The sequence below is a fragment of the Balaenoptera physalus genome (genome assembly GCF_965194825.1).
Source record: "Balaenoptera physalus genome assembly, chromosome: 12".
NCBI lineage: Eukaryota > Metazoa > Chordata > Mammalia > Artiodactyla > Balaenopteridae > Balaenoptera > Balaenoptera physalus.
In genome coordinates, this window is record NC_138897.1 from 16255708 (window position 1) to 16279982 (window position 24275).

Here is a 24275-nt window from a genome sequence, read left to right on the forward strand (position 1 = left end):
CACAGGAGTACACGTATAGGACATATGTTTATCTTCATGTATTTGATACTTCAAAAGGCGTTTTTAATTTTAAGCAATCCTGTTTCATTCCAATGTAAAGTGTATAGAACTTCTTTCAGTTTGTTTTGTTTTTTCTTTTTTGTTCTCTTTTTCCGTAGGACTCAGCAAGAAGCAGCTGCCAAAAAGTTCTTTTGACCACCAGTTTCACATGCGTGCGCCATGTGTGTGTGCACAGTGTCTTTCTGAGGGGGTGTAAGTGGTTAAATGGCTTCGCAGTCTAAATTATTAAACTTTGTATAAAATAACTGTTTAAACGTTGACTTGAATAAGGATAAACCTTAAAGACAACCATATGTAAATTTGTGCATAGTACATAAATCTATTTAAATTTCAGTGAATTTCCGGCCAGTAGAATACAGCCACTGAACAGAATATTGATAAATCAGAGGGTAAATAACAGAAAGGGGGCACCCCCATATATGAAAGTTACCCCTAAGTCTCTGATGTTGGAGGTTTCTATCTTTAGCGTAAACACCCTTGCCCTCTGGCCCCCCGCCAAAATATGAGGTCTGAGAGCTACCCATCATGTTTATTTTGTAACCAAAGCCTTTTTTTTAGAGGCCAGAATGTCCTACTCGAAGACTCAGTCCTGCAGTCCTTGAGTCTAATACAGCTCCCTTTGAAATCAAAGAATATTTTGTCTGAGAGTGTTAGGATCTGGATAATAGGCTTCAGAATGTTTATTGAAGTATTTTTTCCCCTTCTGATTATCAATGATATATTTCACTTTTAAAGGAAATTGGAGGGGAGACTTAAGAGCTGCTCTTTGCCTGAAAAACCATTTAGGTGACAACATTCCTCTGATAATGGTTTTTATGGGTATTTTACCCGGTGATGTGTTCATTTCATGCTTGCTCATATTCTTGAATGTCTGTGTTCCAACAGTGTCAGTTCAATATTATGAAAATTGCTCTGCGTTTATATCTCTAAATTCAACTCAGATTGCATGTCCTGAGTATATTTTAAGGTCATAAAAACTACCACTGCGTTCTGATTTACATCACTCCATGCAACCTGGCATTTGTGCTGCCGCATATTTGTGGAAATCAAGAAGGCAGTAGTAGAAGCAGTGTTAAAGTTTTTGAAGGCAAAATTTGAAAAATAGTGTTAGTACTTCTGATGTCTTTCTTTTAATGCCAGAACTAAGGATATTGTGAAGCACTTGTTAGTAAGTTAACTTTGAAATGTCAGGCTGGAAGGGGTTGTTGTACACAGTTCTAGGTATAGTAGAAACAATCTGTAAATGACATTTCATTTTGTTTTCACGACTGATGTAGACTTCAAAATACTCTTTTACTTTTACCTCTTCTGGCTAGCTAAAACGATACCTTTCATTTGTCACAGAATCGAAAATAGTACCGTTTTGTAAACAGCACTATTTAATTCTTCACAGCCTTCATAAATTTGCTCTTAGTTGTCATTTACAGACTGGACTAACTGCCGAAAATCCATACAAAGGCTCTAAAGAACTCTGCATTATAGCAATACCTAACTAGCACTACCTATGCAAACGGTCCCAGCACGGCTTTTTTACAGCAGCGTTTATCCTGGAACGCCGAACAAGAACATTCTAAAGATCACTGTCCTACCGACAGCCACTCCAGCACAGAACTGCTTTGCTAGCATTTTTCCTTGTAGTGTTAGCATTTTGAAATTCATATTTCAGAGACATCGTCATCACAGAATTTACTCTTATTCCATGAAGAAAAAATTAATACCTTCAGAAGAATGTTTCAGTTGTAGACTATGAGACTTGGAAATCCTCTTGAGATAAAAGGTTGCAAAATATCCAGTATTATAAAATCCACGGTCACGTGTGCCTGAACTTAAAGAAATGTTAGACCTATGCAGTATACATTTTCCAGGCTAAAATTCTAGAGGAATCATTGTGATCATTCCTAACACAAGCGAAGACAGCTAGGACAGAAGAGTATGAGCATGAACCTTCTTTTCTTTCGTACTGATTGAATTTGCTGAAAATCACTCAGTAAATCGGTTCATACAAGTTACCGTATTATTGGAAATTTGGTTTATTTTCCTCAAAATCGTCAACTTTAAGTAGCTCATTTCTGTAGAAAAATGTTTGCTCTATGGAAAAATCAGTCACTGCCAGGATTCTTTCATTTCTGTACTATTTTATATAATTGAATTTAACTTCTCTCACACCAGCAAGTATTTTACAGGTGCCTTGGATTAAAACAAAATTGATTTTACAATTTTAGTGTAAGTCTTTGTGCTTATGCCACTTTAAAAAAGAAATGCAATTATATTCAATATAATGGTTAATACTCTTATTTAATGTACCTCTTTGTGTTCCAATTGTTTGAATGTTTTATTCAGTTTGAAACTCTGTGAGGCCACAATATTTTGTTATGTATTAAAGGGATAATAGTGTTTCTCAGAGTGTGGTCTGTGGTCCATCTGGATCCTGGAGTGCTTGTTAAGAATACTGATTCCAGGGCTCAGCCCCAGACCACCTGAAGCAGAACTCAGGGGTGGGGGCTTCAGAACATCAGTCTTCAGCAGGCGCCTCAGGTGATTCTGAGCACTGCTGTTGAGAAGCACTAAGATGGGGGGGTGAACAGAATCAGTCTCTTGTTAACTTCAAAGCTGAGCTGAGAGCTGATACAACATTTTCATTGTCAATGACATTAGCAAATGTGCACTGATTCTCTTATACTTACAATTTTTTACTTAATGTTCTTTTTACTAAACCTTTTGGTTTATTAGCAATTACAAACTAAACCCAGATTGCTGCTTGTAGCTCTTGGTACTTTGGTTGACAGCTCTTAAATGTACAAAAGCATCTTCAGATCGTGGTCAAGCCATGAAAACCCCCATCTTCAAGATGGCCTGCTAAAGCTTTTTGCTTTCCTGATTGTGATTTTTGTGACATTTTATCTCAGACAGTTGTACTTTTTGATAACTTGGGGAAAACAAAAATTACTTGAATAAGAGATTGCCTGACCCGCTGCATTGCAGAGATACAATCTTTGTAAAGAACATAAGTGACAGTTGTGAATACTAAGATGTGATTATCTTTTCCTGTCCATGTGCTTATCGCAGGGAGATAGTGAACAAATGGTTATATTGGGGATTTTTTAATTTATAAGATCTAATGTAAAATCACCACTTGCAACTTTTTAGATCTGTATGTTGCCTGTTTAATATATTTCTTTTAAAGTTTAAAAGGGTTTTCTATCCACTGTTAATTTCAATTGGATAACATTTTGTCAAGTGTTTTTTTCTGATTGTTAATTTGATGCTAGCTGGAATTCAAGAAATGACATTGACCTTATTCAAATAAAGAAATATTTTAGTAAATTTACTTTTTTCCTTCATTGGTCTCGGGTAATAAGTAGTTATTTATTTCCCAAGTAGGCCCTGATTTGTGATAGTATTTCATGTGTCACGTGCTTTGCGTTCTGCCCTAGGTGGCCTACCACCTGCAGAGTCAATACGTGGAAGCGGAAGAAGAGAATAAGAAATGATCATGGATCAATGCTTACCCTTGCTGGTAATGAAAAACACAAAATAATTAAAACAACGTATTTGATGTTTTCATCTTTAATAACCAAATACTGGTAATAGTGTGGCTAAGCTGGAACTTCTAGTCATTACTAATGGCAGTTTTTTAAAAATCTTTTCCTCTTTTTGGCAAGCACCATTCAACCAAGTAATTCCAATTCTGAGAGTCCATGTGGTATAAAAAGGAAAGAGTAGAGCTTTAGCATCAAACAAATCAGAGTTTAAATCTTGACTTTGCCACTTACTAAAGATGACCTTCAGTTTCCTCATAATACTTCTGTCTCAGGGTTGGTAGCTTTGTAAAAGATGGTCTTTATAAAGTGGTTTCAGAAAATGGAAACTAACGTAATGGACCCTTGTGCTATAAGCCCACAGAAAATAGTGAGTAATGTAAAATTAAAGAATTAAATTAGATAGGTTTGAAAGAAATCAGAGGAAACTTAAAGCCTGATCAGTGAGCCTTCTGGGGCGGCGGGGGGGGGGGGGGCGGCGGGTGCTGGAAACTAGACACTGGTTGGGGCACTGGAGACATGGTCATAGTAAAGATTTGGGATTTTGTTCAAGTATGATGAGAAGCCTTTGGAGGGGTAACACCTAGTTGTCCCGTTTCACCTGGGGTATTTATTTTCCCTTTCTGGAGAATTCCACACACAGCAAATAGTTGCTGAATGTCCAAGTGGAAAGGCCATTGTAATAAATTGAGGAATAAAAAGTTTTTAAAGACATGATCCCATTTCCAATGGAATTATCTTTTGGGAAGACAATGAAAGATTTGATTTCATAAAGCACCACCAGGGAGTATTCATTTGTCACACTGATGTAGTTACCACGTAAGAGTTTCTGTGATGCTTGACACCCACCCCTCCTCCCAGCCTCCCCCCGTCCCACACACACAGACAGACAGAAGAGGACTGGACAAGGAGAGGCTGCTTCACCAACTGGCTTTGGAGTTTAGAATTGAGACCCTCACCATTCATAATATTTCCTAATTCCTAATAAAATGGAATTTTAATAATTTTATAATCTAATAATTTAATAACTTAGAATAACTTATAAAATGGATATTTATTATAAATAATAATTTAGAGATCATGGTTTGAATGTATTAAGTCCCAGGCAACACATCTTAAGGTGGAAGTGGAGCTAAGTATGAATGTACATTCTCTATCAGAGAACACCGAGAAAAGTTTCTATTTCACCCTAAATCTTTGTTAATCTTTCAAATTGAGACCATTTTAGCAACAATTTTAAATTGGTTAGTAAGATGAAAAGCAGATCTTAAAATACATAAAAAAAGCATTTTAGGCAAAAATCCAGTTTATACAGTTCTGTACAATCCGAGGGATAGTCATCTATTTCCTGAAAGGTCTCATGCCTACAGATAAAATAATAAGCGTAAGTTCCTAATAGGCTGCATCTCTCCCCTCTGCCCCACCTGCTCTTGGAGTGCTTTAATTAGAAAGATACTAACATAGATTAAAGTCTTAGCCGTGCTCAAATTCCTCCCTTGACCTGGAGAAAACCACAGCCATTGAGAATCTGTGTTACAGAACATCGTCAGAGGTTTTCTCCAGGTACACCAGTGAGCTTACATAGAGCACCCGGGAAGTGACTGCGTGTAAGAGGAAAAGGTGACCTCGACACACACTGATGATTTGGCTCATATGTTCTTACCTCTGGATCAGAGCAGTTAAAGTATGCAGCGCGTCATTTCCATGCAGAAGTGTAACCATTCAGGAGCAGGCTAGGGTAGTCCAGATGTAAGCGGAGGACCCTCTGGCTTGCCCTTTTACACTTGCCTCGGTTGGATATTTATGTACAGGACACAGTAACCGCTGAAACAGTATAGAATTCAAGCAAACCAAAAAGCAAATCCTTGCATAGTACTTAGAGTCCAATGAGATAAAATAATGGATCAAAGGATTATTTTTGCTTAATGAAGCATTTCGGGTTTTGAGTCTCACTGGACTCAGTTTTCAACCGGATGTTGTCCTCAAGGGCTGGAATTTGGAAATTCCACTACAGCCATATAATCAGTCTGCTCTGATTAATTTAATTGAACCAACTCTTGATGAAACCCTGCTGGCTTATAATTTAAAATTTAGAAATGGGTAGGGAGAGGGATGGATAATGTGAAGGATTTTTTTCCCTCTGAAATTAGCTTAGTGTATTAGTTCAGAAAGTGGTCGGTTGCATCTGATCGTATGCCTTAGTAATCTGAGCCATCTGCCTCTCTATACTCGGGAGTTGACCCCTTTAATCCAGCTTACAGCGCCCAGACCACTCTTCTGCATCGTTACGCCCTTGAACAGATGAACCTGTGCGAAGCCCTCTGCTTTTAAATGTGTTGCTGTCGTTGAAGATATTTGGAGGTTTTGTGGGGTTTTGTTTTTTCCCCCTTCAGGTTCTGTCTGAGTTTTTGGTATTCTTTTTCTGGGGCAGAAACAATGGCTTTCCTTATGAAAACTATGATAAGTAGTCAGGTAAAGAATTTAGGACTTGGTGGCAGGTCTGAAGAACAAAAAGAAGAAGGAGGTACATCTGATCCTGCAGCAGCTCAGGGGATGACTAGAGAGGAATATGAGGAATACCAAAAGCAAGTGATCGAGGAGAAGTGAGTACATGCAACTTCCTTTCCTTTTAAAAGCACAAAGAAATTCATTCTGGCCATACCGTCTTCAGCTCCCCAATTTCTACCTCTTTGCTCTTTAGATGCCTTTCCTCGTGCTGTTTGCTTCTAACCTGAGGAAAGTCTGTTCTGCTAAAGTGAACCATTTCCTAGCATCAGCGGTTACTATGTCCTACTTGTATGAATGGAAATGAAAAATACTAAATAAATCTGCGTGTTGGCCTGAAAGCCACTGAACACTTTCTGATCCAGACACATTTTAATTGACCTCAATTGTTCAAATGAAAAACTGTGCCTAAATAACTTTACAGTCGTCAGGAAATTCACCCTCCTAGCAAGTAGAAAGCTTTCAAATTGTGAAAATTCAGACTTTGCACTTGGAAGAGGGCCTTAAAGAACATAGGGTACAGTGGTCTAGATCTTACGTGTGCAGAAAAAAAAGCCTAGAAAATACAACATGACAATTATGTCATAAAACTTGGCTTCTCAAAGACTGAATAAATGTGTGGAGTGCCTATTATGAAAAATTTAAAGATGCAGAAGAGTAGAACAGTATAATGAATGCTCATATATACCTATGGCATAAAACTGACAGTTGACATTTTGCCATATTTGCTTGTAGATGATTATTTGGTTAGATCATAGATAGATACATGGAAACATAGATGGATACAGAGAACCATTTTTAAAGTAAATTACAGACATCACGATACTTTACCCCTAGATACTTTGGCTATGTACCTCCAAAAAATAAGGACATTCTTTTGGCTATATAAAATGTAATAAAAATAAAACAGTAACATTTCAGGTGGGTATTATGGAATGTGAATATCACCAATTTTTCACTGCTGAAGACTGATCTTTAAGTGTAATCTAGATGTAATTTTTTAAAGTTTAAGGTAGAATTAATTTGAGTCTTAATAAAATCAACTGAGTATTGAAGCATCAATCTTGAAGTTAAATGTACATCGTATGTTACAAAAGTATTTCTTCTTGCCACCATGGCTGTTTTGCTAATGATCAATTACATAATAGTTGCCTAAGTCCTATTGCTAAGATGATTAGAGGTGAAAGGGTTAATGACCTGGAGGAAACTAAGCATAAAAGCCTGCATTTGGAAATCTTGTCTACTGTATTTTTTCCTGAAAGAAATTGTGACTTATAAAACTACCTAGAATGTATTATGCTTGGCTCTGCGGTAAATTTAAAACCAGTTTTTTAAAAAAATGCAACTGCAAAAATAATGTTTGTGCTAAAATAATACTTGGGCAAAAAAAGGCATCATTCCTTGGCATGTTTAAAAAAAAAAAAAAGAACACATGTATAATGAAGAAACAGAAGCAGAACAGTAGCACCAAATGTTCTCAGCTCAAGGGGCCCAATAAAAAGAAAATGGTCAGAAATATAGACTATATAACTGATATTAAAATATCACTCAGTATGTCCCAGCAATAAATCTGGTCACAGATATGGCATCTGTTTGATTAACTAATGACCTTGTTTTACTTAATTTTATATGTGGACAGATGAAAGACCAAAATAATCGGATGGTATGGTCAGTCAGTGGATTGGGTTATTTACCAGCTACTCAGCTCCGTGTGTGTGTGTGTGTGTGTGTGTGTGCGTGTGTGCGTGTGTGTGTGTGTGTGTGTGTGTGCGTGTGATACATTTATGTGATCAACCGATGTAAGCAACAGTAGCAGGACGGTGAGGCTGGCCTGCTTTCCCACGGCAAGAGGCATGACTTCCGGTCCGTTGCTTGAGTTTTCATGAGCTTCATCACCTAGAATACAACATAAAGAAGTAGGCATCAGGGAACTATACTCAATATTTTATAAAAACCTATAAGGGGAAAGAATCTGAAAAGGAATATGTATATGTATATATATAAAACTGAATAACTTTGCTGTACACCTGAAACTAACACAACCTTGTAAATCAATTATACTTCAATAAAAAAATAAAATGTATAAATGAGAGCAACTATTACAGTGAAAAAAAAGATGATTCCAAAACTTGGAGTCAAGAAATAGAAACCAATTTAGCCACCTGAAAATGAAAACAGGCAATTTATTTTAAGGCAAATCATGCTTCATGCAAAGATGCTTCACCAAACCCATAACAGAAATCCCCCCAGGCCTCATATGGTCGTGAACCAGGACCAGAGCATTGCTGAGAAGCCACGAGCCCTCGTTTTCAATCTCTTGCCATGGCTTCCACCTCAGTATGGCTGCTTTGTTCTTTCGGGGCAGTCAGCCCTCTACTTGGTCCTCTACCCAAACCACGTGGCCAGTGAAAAATGGCAGCCGACATCCCCCAAGTTCACCCATTACAGCTCGAGCCACACTACTGGTCTCTTTCTCAGTCCCAAACCCGAATTCCCAGAGAAGAAAGTCCATTTATCCAGCTTGGTCCAATCCTGTACAGCCAGAGGGCGGGGCCAGGTATATAAATATAGCCTCCGATAATGCACTTCTTTGGGCAGCTGGGAGAGGAGGTGGTGAACGTGAGCTTCACAGACGTCCCCGAAGGCGTCCACTTCTCTCTGGCTCATCATGAGCAAGGGGGCCCGTTTCAAACCAGCACCATCACAAGTCCAACTAGGCCACCCGCAGAGCATTATGGAAATCCATACCATACCCTGTTTGAGGATGCCTCCCTCCAAACAGGGAAGGGAACACTGAACCTAAATTCGGGCTTAGAAGGTGACCTTGTTTATTTTATTTTATGTTTTTAAATTTTTACTGGAGTCTGGTTGATTGACAGTGTTGTGAAGGTGACCCTCTTTAGCTTGTGTAAGAATCGCCGAGGGAGTTTGTTAAAAGTGTTGCTTCTCAATTGTGGGGCTATGATGGAAGCAGGGAGATCATTTAAATGTCCAGGGCCTCTCCAATCAAGTGGCCCAGCATAGTATTTATGATAGAGAAAAGTGGACAGACCATATCTGCTGTTTCCATGCCTGGCAGTAGAGGCCCAGGGAGATTGCTGAATTCAAGAGTAAGAGAAAAATTAATCTTCCAGCCAGCGACATGCTGGAGCTGACCTACAGCAGCCTGCACTGACTCATGAAAGCTGATTGTGTTCATCTCTCCCCAATTCCTCATTCGACGACATCAAGTTGATAGTTTGAAATCCGCCTGGGTGGGAGTATTTACACCATGGAAATTGGCAAGTTCTACAAACAGCTTCTTTCCCCAAAGAGCTGGTTGTGATACGTTTGCCAGCACACCACTGCTTCCAGCTTTTTTGATAGAATACTTGAGTCAACAGACTACTATTTAAAGAATCACTGCACAAGATACGGTATGGAGTAATGGAACATTCGTGAGGCTGCTATAGTTAAAATGAAAGGGATGGTTATGAGAGACATGGGGAAGAAAAAGTCTGCAAGACTTGGTGGTTTATAACTGGCAACAATGGGAAGAGAGGAGCAGATGTGTTTTCTCCCCTGGACGAAGGCATCGTTTCCAGAACACATGTCTCTTTGGTAAGATTACAGAGAGAACATTTCACAATTGGATTCCCTGCCGTATGTTTTTTAAATGTCCCTGCTTCAGCTGTCAAGGATTTCAAGTGCTTTTTAAAAGTTCCACATTATTGTAGCTCAGAGTTCTGAATTCTATCACAATTTATTGGTGAAATTAAATGAACAGAGTAATAACTGAATCTCAGACTCTCAGTCACTGAGTGTAACTGTCCTGTGGAAACACAGCTCTGCAGAGATCTGGAGGAGAACATCCTTTAAGACTCAAAACTGGGGACTTCCCTGGTGGTCCAGCGGTTAAGACTCCACGCTTCCACTGCAGGGGGCGTGGGTTCGATCCCTGGTCGGGGAACGAAGGTCCCGCGTGCCGCATGGTGTGGCCAAAAAAAAAAAAAAACTCAAAAATGTCTTCCACTTTGGGAATGTTGCAGAATCAAGGCAGCATGGGTGGAGACGGACCCGGAGCTTAAATAGATACGTGGGAAGTCCATATAAGGGTTTAATAAAGGGCATCAGGAAAGGAAGTAGAAGGAGATGCTAGCAGTTTGCTCCAAAAATTTTTTTCCATAAAAATAAGTGTTCTGTAGAATTTAAAACTTATGTCCCAGGTACAAACTATTATGTATAAAATAAGCTACAAGGACGTGTTGTAACACAACACAGGGAACACGGCCAATATGTTATAATAACTATAAGTGGAGTATAACCTTTAAAAATTGTGGGAAAAAAGGGGGGAGAGGGAAATTCCCTGGCGGTCCAGTGGTTAGGACTCTGCACTTCCACTGCAGGGGGCACGGGTTCGATCCCTTGTCAGGGAACTAAGATTCCACATGCCACATGGTACGGCCAAAAAAATAAAAATTGTGAATCACGATATTGTACACCTGTAACACAATATTGTACAGCAGCTATATTTCAATTTTTTTAATTTAAAACATAAATAAAACTTATGTCCCAAGAATAACACTCAACATCCTTTGTCATCAGCTCATACACCTAGCATTTCAGAAGTACTAAATGTGTTAACCCCTAATAAATATAATAAAATACGAAACAAAATGATTTTTAAAATGTAGCTTCTCTCCACAATGCAGTTGGACTGGGAAGCTGCATTCTTAACGAGCGCTCCGGGTGATTCTCACGCTTGTGGTCCCAGGTCGTACTTAGAGAAACATAGCGAGGTCAGGTCTACATCAGGAGTAATCACCCTGCCCCTCTCCCGGGGTGCCTCAGAAAGAGATTCCCAGAACTGAGCTGTCTTTGGGATTTAGGGTCTGAACTGAGTTATGGTAGTGGAATGACAGACAGAGAGGCAGAAATTTGGGGAGGTAGGAAAAACTCCCCTATTTCCCATTTGTCTGCCGGCAGTGGGAACTCAGAAGGTGTGTCCCCGTGTCTGGCTCCTCTGAGCAGGGGCTGGAATGGCCTTAGCTCTCTTCGTCCTTTGATCCTTTATTCTATTCTTTTACTTTTAGGATGGAAAGAGATGCTGCATTTACACAAAAAAAGGCAGAGAGGGCGTGCCTCAGAGTTCACCTCAGAGAAAAGTACAGACTCCCAAAGGTGAGACACTCAACACAGTAAACATCCAGTCATTTTTACGTAATAAGAAATGGAGAGTGTTTGATTATCAGCAAAGGGTCACACTCATGGGTGTATATATATATATATATATATATATATATATATATAAAACATGTATATATACACATACATAGATGTACATATATATACATATATAATACATAAATATATTTATATGCCTTAATCGTAACTGAGGTATCTGATATAGTGAAAATAGCATTGAACTTGTTCATAAAAACTAGATTCCAGTCTTTTAACCTCTGAACTTCCATTTCCTCTCAACAAAATGGAGTAATACCTGTTTATGTAAATTCATCTAAAGACTATAGAACATCTATATATAAATGCACAATGGGGATAATCATCACAGCTGACATTTCTTGAGCTCCTTCCTAAGTGCCAGGCACTGTTCTAAGTGCTTGGCACATGTCAATTCATTTAATCCTCAGGACAGTCTTGTAAGGTAGGTTTCTTAGAGGAAACAGAGGCAGAAAGAGAGTAACTACCCTCCGGCCAAGGGCCATGCTGCCAGGCAAAGCAGAGCCCAGGGTCTTAACTTCTATGACATTCTTCCTCCACTTCAGAGGAACAATCCGTTCCTTCCTTTTGGAGATGATGTGGCAGTGATGGTCGTCACCGAGCACCATCTTCTCCATCTTGGCTGAGAGGACAAACACCTGTGGGCTTTGGTCAAGTAGCTGGTTTCCAAAAGTCATGGGTCTGACTCATTGTAAACTAAAAACTGCTTGCAGGGACTTCCCTGGTGGTGCAGTGGTTAAGAATCCGCCTGCCAATGCAGGGGACACGGGTTCGAGTCCTGGTCCGGGAATATCCCACATGCCGCGGAGCAACTAAGCCCGTGCGCCACAACTACTGAGCCTGCGCTCTAGAGCCCGCGAGCCACAACTACTGAGCCCATGTGCCACAACTACTGAAGCCTGTGTGCCTAGAGCCTGTGCTCTGCAACAAGAGAAGCCACCGCAATGAGAAGCCCGCGTGCTGCAACAAAGAGCAGCCCCCGCTCGCCGCAACTAGAGAAAGCCCACGCACAGCAACAAAGACCCAACGCAGCCATAAATAAATAAATAAATAAATAAATAAATAAATAAATAAATAAATAAATAAATAAAATTAAAAAAAAAAAAAAAAACTGCTTGCAGTGCCCTCTACTGCACAACTGTTTTACCTTTGCTGGCTGGGAGGTGGGAACAGGATATGTTGACATGATCTGGCACAGGGCTCGGATGCACTGCTGCAGGGCTTGTATCCAGGGATGACCAAGGGCCCAGTTCCCTGCTCCCGACTCACTTCTCATTTCCCCCTACGTGGGGATCGCCCAGCTCCTCTAAATGACTCCACCTCCACCTTCTGGGTTGGCTGTCCAACTCCCCCTTCCAGAGGGGCACCCTCCCTGAGAGAAATCTTCCACCTGGAGAAGCCAAAGAGATCCTTCCAAAGCACGTGGTCCTCTCGCAGGGATGAGAGCCAGCTTCAGCAGGCTGGGCGGTTTAGGAAGTGCCGCTAAACCAGTTGCTTCAGTGGGTCCCCTGCAGATCCCTGGAAAAACTGACTTCAGAAGCTGCAAGCTCTAAACAAAGGGAGCGAGCCCATCGCCCATGCAAGGTCACTGCTGAAGCCACTGAAGAGGCACAGAGCCCCGCGTCCAGGAGACCTTGATCCTAAGACGGACGTGCTCACCGAGGGGGGAAAACTCACAGTAAAATTTAAACTCATGTTCATTTGCAACCAATGAATCTCGAAAAGGGTGCCTTGCTTTTTGCGCACCTTGTTCCAGGTTAGTACCTTTTCCCACCGGGACTGCATTTTGGGAGTGTGGAGCACTACTAGCACGGCGCCTCCCGCTCCCGTTGCCCGAATTTCCTGAAGCCCCCGGATGGCCGGGCTGTGTTTAGCAATGTGGCAGCAGATTCACGCCGCTCAGCCGAAGCCCCGGCCTCCGCCTCCGGTGCATCTGATGAAAGCACCACGCATCTCCTTTGGAAGGAAGCAGAAATTACGTGCACTTGCGTGCTTGTGCACACACCCACACACACCATCAGCTGGCTGTGTCTCTTCCAGAAAGGTGGGGCTTTTTTGTGTTTTTTTAATTTTATTTATTTTTGGCTGCGTTGGGTCTTCGTTGCTGTCCGTGGGCTTTCTCTAGTTGCGGCGAGCAGGGGCTACGCTTCCTTGAGGTGCGTGAGCTTCTCATTGCGGTGGCTTCTCTTGTTGCGGAGCCCGGCCTGTAGGCGCGCGGGCTTCGGGAGTTGTGGCTCGTGGGCTCTAGAGCGCAGGCTCAGTAGTTATGGCACATGGGCTTAGTTGCTCCACGGCATGTGGGATCTTCCCGGACCAGGGCTGGAACCTGTGTCCCCTGCATTGAAAGGCGGATTCTTAACCATTGCACCACCAGGGAAGTCCCAAAGGTGGGCCTTTTAAGAATACATATATATCTGTTGTTGAGGATATATTTTTGATGACTGTTCTGTTGTTTGGTGAAGGTATAAGGAGAACTGGCTTTCAATTCTGGCTCTGACGTCTGCAGTCTCAGATGGTTTTTTAATATATCTGAGCCTCCATTTCCTCATCTATAAAATGGGAGCAGTGATACCTACTTCCTGAGGTCTTTGTCTGCGATAATAAGGTGTGCCTGACAAGGCGAGTGCCTGACGAGTGGAAAGAGCTCCATGGATGATCGCTCTAATTGCTGTTATTATCTCTATGCACAAAAGTTTTATTTCTTGATAATAACAACCAGGGGTCTTGGAGGCCTGGGGTGGGCACACTGATGTTTGTAAACAAGGCAAGAATTGGAGGTCCCTGAACCACATGCGTCTGAGCTTTGCTGGTGAATCCACGGTCTTGCTCACCTCAGTTCTCAGGGGTGGACACCTTCAGGCTTTGTAAAATGAGTTTGATGCTCTTCAGAGAAAAAATAATTCCCAAATCTCTGAGCCAAGCTCTCCTTTGAAACAAGAGCCTTTCCAACAGAAACTATGAAAGAGGGGAGAATTATAGCCACGTAACGGACAGATTCATATCCTCCCTGGAGCGACAGTGACTCCATCTGCATAGGCCACTGCTCCCTAAAGCCAGCTAGAGGAGGGGGACCACAAAGAAATCTGTACATTGTTAACGATGGAGCCCAGTGTCTTTCGTTGCCTGGGTTACTGCTGCCTACGTACCCATTCTTCTACAGCTGTTTCAAATGCACAGTGCATATGAGAGCCCACCTGATTTTTTCATAGGCCCTGAAGGAGACCTTTGAGTTCATCTAAGAATCTAATGCCGCAGCCTCACTTTAGACCTGAGGAAACTGCAGCCAATGGGGGACTGGGGTAGGGGTGCTGTGGCTAAGGGACTTCGCAAAACCCCACAGCTGTGGAGTGACAGAGCCAGGATTGGAACTTGGGCCTCTCAACCACGCAAAAGAGCATCTTAACACACAAAAGGATTTGAACGTAGCTCCTTCTGGCCCCAAGGTCTCTGCTATTTCTACTCTTAATATTGGAGGTGTCCCAAAAGTTTTAGAGCGGTTTGGAGTTCCATGTGGTTTAAAATTATCCTGAGACTTCGGGGGAAACCGGCACTGCTCACTATTTCAGCAAAGCGTCGCAGAATCCGTCCCCCAGAGGACCAGGCGCATCAATTTCCTGCCCCTGTGTCAGCTGATGGCTTGACCGGAGACCTGTGAGTTGCTGACGCAGTTCCAACACAATTCAAGTAAACAGTGATAGTGTGACTTGAAAGCATTCCACACGTCATCCTTCACCGCAGAGTTTACTTTCTGGTGGAGGCCTCCCTAGGGCGCTTGTATAACATGGCTGGATTTTGTAAAAATGCATGCTACACATAATGTTGCAAGACTTTGCTTATGGTGTGAAAAACCCCAACAATACAACTGCCTGCTTTTTTGTAAGCACATGGATATCCTATCTAATCCAATGTGCACTATTCATAACAATGGTAATTAATAGGAAGAATGCCATAAAACGTCACCTGGATCATATCATATGCTTTGTCCAGTTCTCACCAGATGTGGCCGACACCCCAGCCTCAATGCAGGCCTCGGGCTTGGAGTGCAGACCTGCCCCACTTCCTTTGCCTTGAGTGGCTGTCACAGGTTACATGCTCTCCTCCCACCCCTCTGAGGCACAGGGTGCAGGGGGCCTTCAACAGCACCCATGGCTGGAAAGGGGCAAAGAGAGACAGACACTTTTCCCAGGCCGAGATCAGCCCAAGGGTGGCAGCTTCCTGTCTGTGCAGACAGGTCACTCCTGTCCAAGCCAGATTCTGGCTTCGGTGTGGTACTCGGCGGTAGGAGCCGCTGCCTGCACAGGGGCAGGAATCTGGGTCCTTCCAGGCCCCTGGCGTCCCCAGACGCAGCCACAGGGAAATGCACCCGGGCTGCCCCAGAAGAACCGCCCCTCAGATGTTCTCAGTTCTTCCCCGGGGACTGTGTGCTATTGCAAGGGCCGTGCTGGTGCTGAGGAACAGAAATAAATGTCTGGACATGACTTGTTTTTTTTTTAAGCCCATTCTTTTGATATTAAGGACCAGATTGTGCATTTTGTTCTAAAGCGGTCGCTGCACTAGCGAGCCTGGAAAGGCCTGGTGGGCTCTGCTATGAGCACCTGTCACAAAGCAGGAGGTGGCAGCACACTTGAGGGACAGTGGCGGGTACAGGCTGGGAGGGCCGTGTCTGAGCGGCGGGATCTTCCCCCGGCACGCGGGGAAAGAGCTAGAAAACCAAGCGTTGTAGCTGTCTCCGCAGCAACCAGGATGGTGAGAGCTTTTAAAACGACTGACTGGGGCTTCCCTGGTGGCACAGTGGTTGAGAATCTGCCTGCCAATGCAGGGGACGCAGGTTCGAGCCCTGGTCTGGGAAGATCCCACATGCCGCGGAGCAACTGGGCCCGTGAGCCACAACTACTGAGCCTGCGCGTCTGGAGCCTGTGCTCCGCAACGGGAGAGGCCGCGATAGTGAGAGGCCCGCGCACCGCGATGAAGAGTGGCCCCCGCTCGCCACAACTAGAGACAGCCCTCGCACAGAAGCGAAGACCCAACACAGCCATAAATAAATAAATAAATAAATAAAATAAAAATAAAGGAATTCCTTAAAAAAAAAAAAAAAAGACTGACTAATTGAGGAAGCATTGAAGGAATTGGAATATTCAGCCTTGAGAGGAGATGACTTTGGGGAAATGACGACCATGGGGGAATAGTCATTTCCCAGGCCCAGAATGTCATGCTTTGGTTCTAATATTTGTATCAAGCCAGCTTCTCTAGAGGGGCCCATGCTGCTGGCTGGTATGGAAACGCCTGTAACTCTTAGGTCTTTCTTTAATTATTCAGAGGAACCCTTCATAGTGGAACCTTTAGAAAGCCTTCTTAAAAGCATGCCAGGAATATAAGTGGTAGGTTTTCATCTCCTAGTTGTTCCAATAAGGGGCAAAGAGGCCCAGGAAGGCCAGGCAGTGCCCGTGGGCATCACTGTGATCGGGAAAGGCCAAGGCCACGGCAATGTGTACAGTGAATCGGAGGCAAAGGGATGAGGGGCTGGCTGGTCAGTACTGGACCCTCATGGCAGCCTGGACAGGGCTGAGGGAGGCCTGGGCCAGTGAGGAGGTGGGGCAACAGATTCCCAAGTCATTCCTTGTATCGCCTTCATGAGGCTTGCCATCTTGGTTACTGCACTTATTGGATTACTCATCTGATTACCACGATTAAAAAATGGTCATCATGGTATATATATATATATATACAATGGATTAGTATCTGGCCATAAAAAAGAAGGAAATCCTGCCATTTGTGACAACACGTATGGACCTTGGTGACACGATGCTAAATGAAATAAGTCGGACAGAGAAAGATGAATGGAGATCTCACTTATACGGAGAACCTAAAAAATCCAAGCTCATAGATACAGAGAACAGGTTCGTGGTTGCCAGAGGCAAGGTGGGGAGGGGGGGCGTGGAAAAAAATAGGTGAAGAGGGTCAAAACTACAAGCTTCCAATTAGAAGGTAAATAAGTCCTGGGGATGTAATGTATAGCATGGTGACTATTTAAAAAAAAAAAAAAGGGACTTCCCTGGTGGCGCAGTGGTTAAGAGTCCGCCTGCCAGTGCAGGGCACACGAGTTCGAGCCCTGGTCCGGGAAGATCCCACATGCTGCAGGGCAACTAAGCCCGTGTGCCACAACTACTGAGCCCACGGGCTGCAACTACTGAAGCCCGAGCGCCTAAGGCCTGTGCTCCACAACAAGAGAAGCCACCGCAATGAGAAGCCCGTGCACTGCAACAAAGAGTAGCCCCCGCTCGCCGCAACTAGAGAAAGCCCACGCACAGCAACGAAGACCCAACACAGCCAAAAATAGATTAATTAATTAATTAATTAAAAAAAAGAAAAAACGGTCATCAAAAGACATGAGTAGGACAGACATGGTATCGTCATTAGCAACGAGCATGACCTCAGGATAGGCGGGCGCATGGGAGGAGCACACACTCCGCCCCTTCCTCTGGCCTCTAAACTCTGCCCAGGGCAGGTGTGGGTTCCTGCGCTGCCGCGGTGCTTTGGCTGCTTGGTCCCAGGGTCTGAGCTGCATTTCTCTTTTTATTAAACATTTTTGATATACAGAAAAGCACATATCATAGGTGTACACTCAATGCATCATCATGAAACTCATGCAAATCAAGGGACTTGCCCAAGGACTCAAAGTTCCCCTTAGCCTCTTTGGTCTTTTCCCAGTACTTCTTCATGCTCCATTCTTCCCCCACCCGCTCCAAACCGTGTGTCTCCACCCAGGATGGCAGACTTGAGAACTGAACACAACCATCTAACAAAGAAAATGGTGCTGGGCAGAAAGCAAGGCTCACCAGGACCTTATTGGGCTCCTGATAACAACCTTCCTCCCCTCGTGGTTTGCAGAATCCTCAGCCCTGGTGCCGTCTTATAAAGTCCATGTTGGGTAAACAGCCGAACTAATAGTATTAACAGCCCACAGGCGGTTGGACACATTCACCAGGTCCTCCAGTTAACGAGGGGGGACCCCTGGGGGCCTCATTCACAGTTCCCCATGGTCACTCGCAGCGGTTACATAACCAGCAGGATTCTGGGCCCATCCCCTCGCCCAGGCCCAACGGAGAGCAGATTTGAGGAAAATGTCCTCCCGGGAGCTGTCAGGTCTAATGAGGGTAACTATGTCACATTTTGGAATTAGAACTGGATTTTCTAAAGAAATTATTTGGCTGGTGTTTCCTGTGAAAAAGAGTTTCAGTCGATTGCCGACGGGGCAAAGGAAATGTGGCCTCTGAAAGGAGGAGTGTAGCCCTGGTGCCCGGCAAACACCACAGGCCTCCTCTCCGGGTTTATTGTTCACTGTCAAGGTCAACCCTGTTGGTTGTACCCTTGTCTTTTGATGACCACTTTTCATTGCAGTCATCACATAAGGAGTCAAATAAGTACAAGCGTCAAATCACAGTAACCGGACGTGTAGGTAGGAAAGTATATCCGTCGTGAGAACGTTCACGTCCACTCTTATGTTGGATTCCTCTGGTTTTCAAATTCCAGGTAATCAGGGGACTTAACTGCCTAAAGTAACCCGTGATGCTCATGTTAGATTTGGGTCTCATTCCACTAATTATCGTCTGTCCTGTATCTTCAGCGTTTCCTGCCTACGGGCCTCTCCTTTATAAAAGAGGTCAAGTCTCTCCCAACTAAAGCAAACAGCACTCTGAACGTGGCTTTCTGGGCATCTTCCTAAATGACTGGTTCCCACTGCTCTGCCGAAGCCTTCCTCCTGCCGATGCTCGGCGGTCGGTCTCAACGCGGTAGATGGTTCCGCTCTTTCCTTTGGGGACCTCTTCCGGGAGCAGTTCTTCCTGGGGCAGAAATTTCTTTGCCTCCTTTAGCTCATTGCTTCCTCCTTGGAGCCCTCTCTCTCCTCAGCTTCTGGATACCATCCTTCTCCTTCTCCTGAAACTGTTCCTTCTCTGTCTATTTCAAGGGTCACCCTTCCCCTGCCCGCCCCCAAATTGCCAAATAGCCCAGGGTGTTTCCTCCGTCTGCTCTTTGTCCCACTCAGGCTGTCATGTTCTCCCTGAATGGCTGCGTCTTCTGCTGCTTTCAGCTGCCACTCAGGTGTGTGCTGATGGCTCCAATCTATATGGCCTTCCTATACCTCCTCCCTAAATTTCACTGCTGCATCCCCCTCTGCTCGGGCACCTCTTAGCTCGGGTCCAGGACAGACACCGGTCCTCCCCCAGCCCTGCCTCTCCTGCAGGCTCCCCCTCCACCGAGGGCTCCCCCCCAGCACTCCCCCTGGTGTCACCCTTGCCTCGTCCCTCCTCCTCCAGCGCCACATGCAGCAGATCACCAGGTCACCGTCACCTCACCTCATAAATCATTCTCAGCTCATCCCCAAGCGCAGGACTCGTCACCTCTCAGCAATTTTACTACAATACGTCGAGTAGATTGTTGACTTTGTCTTGCTCCCCTCAAAATTGCAGAGTGAGGTTTCCAAACTGCAGACTGATTCTGTTCCTCCCGTTTTTTTTAATATATATATATATTTTTAATTAATTTATTTTTTATTTTATTTATTTATTTATTTTGGCTGTGTTGGGCCTTCGTTGCTGTGCATGGGCTTTCTCTAGTTGCGGTGAGCGGGGGCTGCTCTTCGTTGCGGTGCGCGGGCTTCTCACTGCGGTGGCTTCTCTTGTTGTGGAGCATGGGCTCTAGGCGCGAGGGCTTCAGTAGTTGTGGCATGCGGGCTCAGTAGTTGTGGCTCTCGGGCCCTAGAGCGCAGGCTCAGTAGTTGTGGCACACGGGCTTAGTTGCTCCACGGCATGTGGGATCTTCCCGGACCAGGGCTCGAACCCGTGTCCCCTGCATTGGCAGGCGGATTCTTAACCACTGTGCCACCAGGGAAGTCCCCTCCTCCCCTGTTTTTTTTTTTGAAAAAAAAAAAACAACGAAGGTTTACCATGACTTTTCAGAACAAAGTCCAACCCCCTTGGCCTGTACACCACGATGTGGCTCGTAACTTCCCGGCCTCACTTCTGGCTACCCCTTGCCTGGACTATACTCCTCTCCTCCTGCTTCACGTCCCCTACACCCTGCTCCCTGTGACCTCTCTCCTTCCTGTAAGACGTTGGTCTAGTGCCACTTCTTCCAGAAACTTCCATGACCTCCCTCCCCTCCCCCTCCTCCATGCTCGCGTAATACCTGAGTGCATGTCTCTTATGCCATCTTTCCAACCTGAATACTCTCACCTGCTGGATCGTGTGCTTCTTAACAAAGGGGCTGAGGTTTTGTCTCTGTCATCAGGGCCTTGCATGGTGTCTGACATGTAGAAGCTGCACATACACACACACACATGCACACACACACACCACGCACACATACATATGCACATACTACACACAAACACATAGACACACACACACACACACACACAAAAGGTTTGCTGAATGATCGATGTTACTGGGAAAAAAGAAAAACAAAAACACACCCAAAGAACAACGTATCAAAAATAGCAGAAGGAATCTATCAGCCATAAGAGTTATATTAAAATCAATTTTCATGAAAAGAACAAGACTGGATTCGACATTATGATTTTGTATAAAATACAGTTACTTTATATGATAATTAAGATGTCATATTTTTTTGCAAATAGAGGAAGTAATACATTTTAAATAAAGCCACAAGATTTTTCTCTAAAAACAAAGGTGCCCCTCTTTCTAGCCAATTCAAAATGTATATGTAAGTCAAGCCAAATTAATAAGAGAAAACAGTTCCACAATGAACCCTAATCCTATTAACAGAATTGTCAGTCTAGGTTAGTCATTGAAAAATAATGTCGTGCTCCCTGCTGAGCTATATGATTTAGTTACACCTGGTGTTTGTCTGCTGTATTAAGGGCATCGTTCACTTTGAACAAAGATGAAGATAGAAGAAAATCTATCAGTAGAGCTTCTTTAAATGTAGTACTTTGACAGCTCCATTAGAACTGAATTTGAAAGTTGCCTCTTAAAAACAGATACGATTTGTGAAGCTTTCTTTGCCTGCCTCCTTCAGATCAGGAGCTCTCAGGGCTGACTGGCAGGGTCCCAGACACTGAAACCTCCTGCTTCTGAGCAGCTGTTTCTGGTGGCAGCACAGGGAGGCCATCAGAGGCCCGTTAGGGGCTGTCCCTTCCTACTCCCCCCTCTGCTGCCCTAGTTCAGTTTGCACCCTCTACTCACGCCCTTGAAAGAGCCGTGGATTGAAGGTCCTGGGGGGAACCTGGGAAGGGAAGAAAGAGTCATCGGATTCTGATGTGTCGCTTAGCCGCACCAGCTTTCTCACTTAATCCTCACAGCCACCCTGGAAGGTAGGTAGATATCATCTCCCCTTCATAGATAAGAAGAGCGGCTCAGAGAGGGAATGGGACTTCCCAAGGTCACACAGCCGGTAAATGGCAAGATTCAACTCCAAGCCGATCCGACCCACTGGCCACATTTTCCTGCGAGACCTGGCATCAGGGCTGGTTTCTTGTCCCCTAACAAGCAGAATGACATTTATGCAAGTATCTTCACCTCCCAGGACCTCGGTTTCCTCATCTGTAAAGGAGAGGCTTGGACAAGAGGCCTCTAAGAGCTTCTTGAGTCCCTCTGGAACGTCTGCGTAAAGGAAAGAAGTTTAAGATGTACACAGTGGGAACGTTTCATCCCACGAGGGGCCCTATGTGTGCACATTCTCAATCAAACATTAAAAACTGACAGCTGGGAGACTTCCCTGATGGCGCAGTGGTTAAGACTCTGCACTCCCAATGTAGGGGGCCCGGGTTTGATCCCTGGCCAGGGAACTAGATCCCACATGCATGCCGCAACTAAGAGTTCTCATGCCGCAACTAAGGAGCCCGCCTGCTGCAGCTAAGACCTGGTGCAACCAAATTAATTAATTAATTTTTTAAAAAACCTGACAACTGTATTCGAGGAGTCAAATCCACAGCCTCTGTCCCATTCCGGGTGTTCTGAGGGCTCTTTAAGTAGCTAAAGAGGGAAAGATGATGTGGTATAGCAGAAGTTGCAGCTAGCAAGCCCCGGACAAGGTCTCAACACCAACTCACGTGCTAGAATCGCCCGGGGAAGCTTTTTAAAAATTCTATTGCCTGGGTCTCTGCCACAGATCCCTAGAGCCAAATCTGGGGGTGGGGCCTGACCATCGTGTTTTTCGACACTTTACAAAGGATTCAGAGGTACAGAGAGGGTTGAGAACCACTGTCCCCAGGGAGAAAACAAACTCAGTTCTTCAGCAGCATCTGGTCAGAGCAAGGATGAGGCTTTCTGCTGAAGCCTAGCCCCCAAGGGCCTCACACCCACCTCCCTCCTGGTCCAGCCCAAATTCCTCCTTACTTTCGGCAAAGCAGGCCATGCCCCCTTTTCCTCTCTATAGAGGCGTTTGTTGACTGGCTGTATTCTTCTATCTACACCCCACCCTGCCAATGTCTTGTAAGCCCCGGCAGGATGGGAGCCAGGGGATGCTGTCACCTTGCCTAGGGGCCAGCGTGGCTGCCTCACTCATCACCAGGACAGTGAGGGGTGGGTTGTGAAAACAGGCAACTGCTGACGTTGGTGATCCACAGAAATAGGTAAAACATCAAATATTAGATCAACTCGTCCCCGGGAAAGAAATCCATTAATCCAGCTGTTTGGTATCCTGTAGACCAAAGATAAGGAAACAAACCAAAACCAAAATCAAATCTATCTTGTATCGAACGAACTGGTGTGTGCTTGTACACCAAGCTTGACTGACTGGACTCTTAAGTGGTAAATACTCAGCTTTTTGATCATATAACCATGTCAGATAGTTTATCATCATATCTCCAGTTTGGTACAAGATGAAGGCCAGTTTATCAAGATTAGGATGTAGGAAGTCTGAATCCAGGGTCATGCTTACCCTTCAGTGAAAGGTCAGAAATCAGTCACAGGGAATAACAGTGCAGGCTATGGGGCTATTTAAATAATGGGGCATTCAGCACTGGCAATTAAGATTATAAATCTGGTTAAAAAGCAAGAGATTAAAACTGATTCTGGTCAGCCAGCATAAAAATAATTAGTTCTTAACTGCATAAACAATATCGCAAGTTGATAAGCTTTCTAGAAAAGAGAAGACTTCTGAAACAGAACCCCGAAGAATGAAGTATAGCCTATAAGTTCCTCTTTATATGCTAGTTCACTTCACTTTTTCCCTCACTCATTCATTCATTCATTCATTTATTCACCTACACCACGGTTCTCAGCGCCAAACGTCCCCTCCCTCCCTGGAGCTGATTTGTATCGGCTGTAACTGCATTTGTGCTCATGGGCTGTGATGAGGCATTGCTGCCTTATCTTGATGCCTGAACTCTGTCAAAATATTCCTAGCATTCCCAACCTGCAGCAGCAGAAAGTCAGGAAAAGACTTTCATTGTGTGGATTGTAGACAAGGTCCTATCAGCAGGGTGGTTTGTGATGCAAGGGAGAGACAAGGCCCAGGGTCCACTGTATAAATCCCATAGACGGGCCTGAATTGCTTGCTCTGTCCCGATCTTTCTCTTAAGGGCTGGTACTCTCCCACCCTCTCTTTCACTGTGCACGCCTTCTTTCTCCCAGGGATCCTTTCAGCAGGGATCTTGACGCCGTGCTGCGCTTTTTCCTCTAAAATATTAATAACCACAGCTACTGTTTGTGTAGAGCTAAGACGCTTACAAGGCCGTTTCACAGTATGTCTCGTTCAATCTGCTCAGTAATCCTCTGAGGGTCCCTCCTGGTGGGCATCAAATTGTAAGGTGACTTGCCCAAGGTCATGCAGTGGGCGAAGGACAGAACCAGGTCTCCCGACTCTAAATCCCACAGTCTTCCCACTGTCATAGCCACCTCTGCACGATAGGGGTCTGGGTTGGCTGCAGCTTTTTGCAAATGGGAGGGGCCCTAACCCTTGGCCTGTCCTAGGTCTGCAGCTGACCCA

At 44.3% G+C, this 24275-nt stretch overlaps 2 protein-coding genes across 2 annotated transcripts in view; both read left to right on the forward strand.

Annotated features, from left to right (window-relative positions):
- The window catches only part of LMAN1 (lectin, mannose binding 1), a 29262-nt gene extending 25878 nt beyond the window's left edge, over window positions 1–3384 (forward strand). The window contains exon 13 of the mRNA XM_082417964.1: window positions 159–3384. Within this exon, the coding sequence (XP_082274090.1) occupies window positions 159–195 (37 nt within the window). The 3' untranslated portion in view covers window positions 196–3384. The remainder of the gene's footprint in view (window positions 1–158) is intronic.
- An 84-nt stretch (window positions 3385–3468) lies between these two features.
- CPLX4 (complexin 4) overlaps window positions 3469–24275 on the forward strand; it is a 29306-nt gene continuing 8499 nt past the window's right edge. The window contains exons 1-2 of the mRNA XM_082417998.1: window positions 3469–6202; window positions 11177–11264. Of these exons, the coding sequence (XP_082274124.1) occupies window positions 6036–6202; window positions 11177–11264 (255 nt within the window). The 5' untranslated portion in view covers window positions 3469–6035. The remainder of the gene's footprint in view (window positions 6203–11176; window positions 11265–24275) is intronic.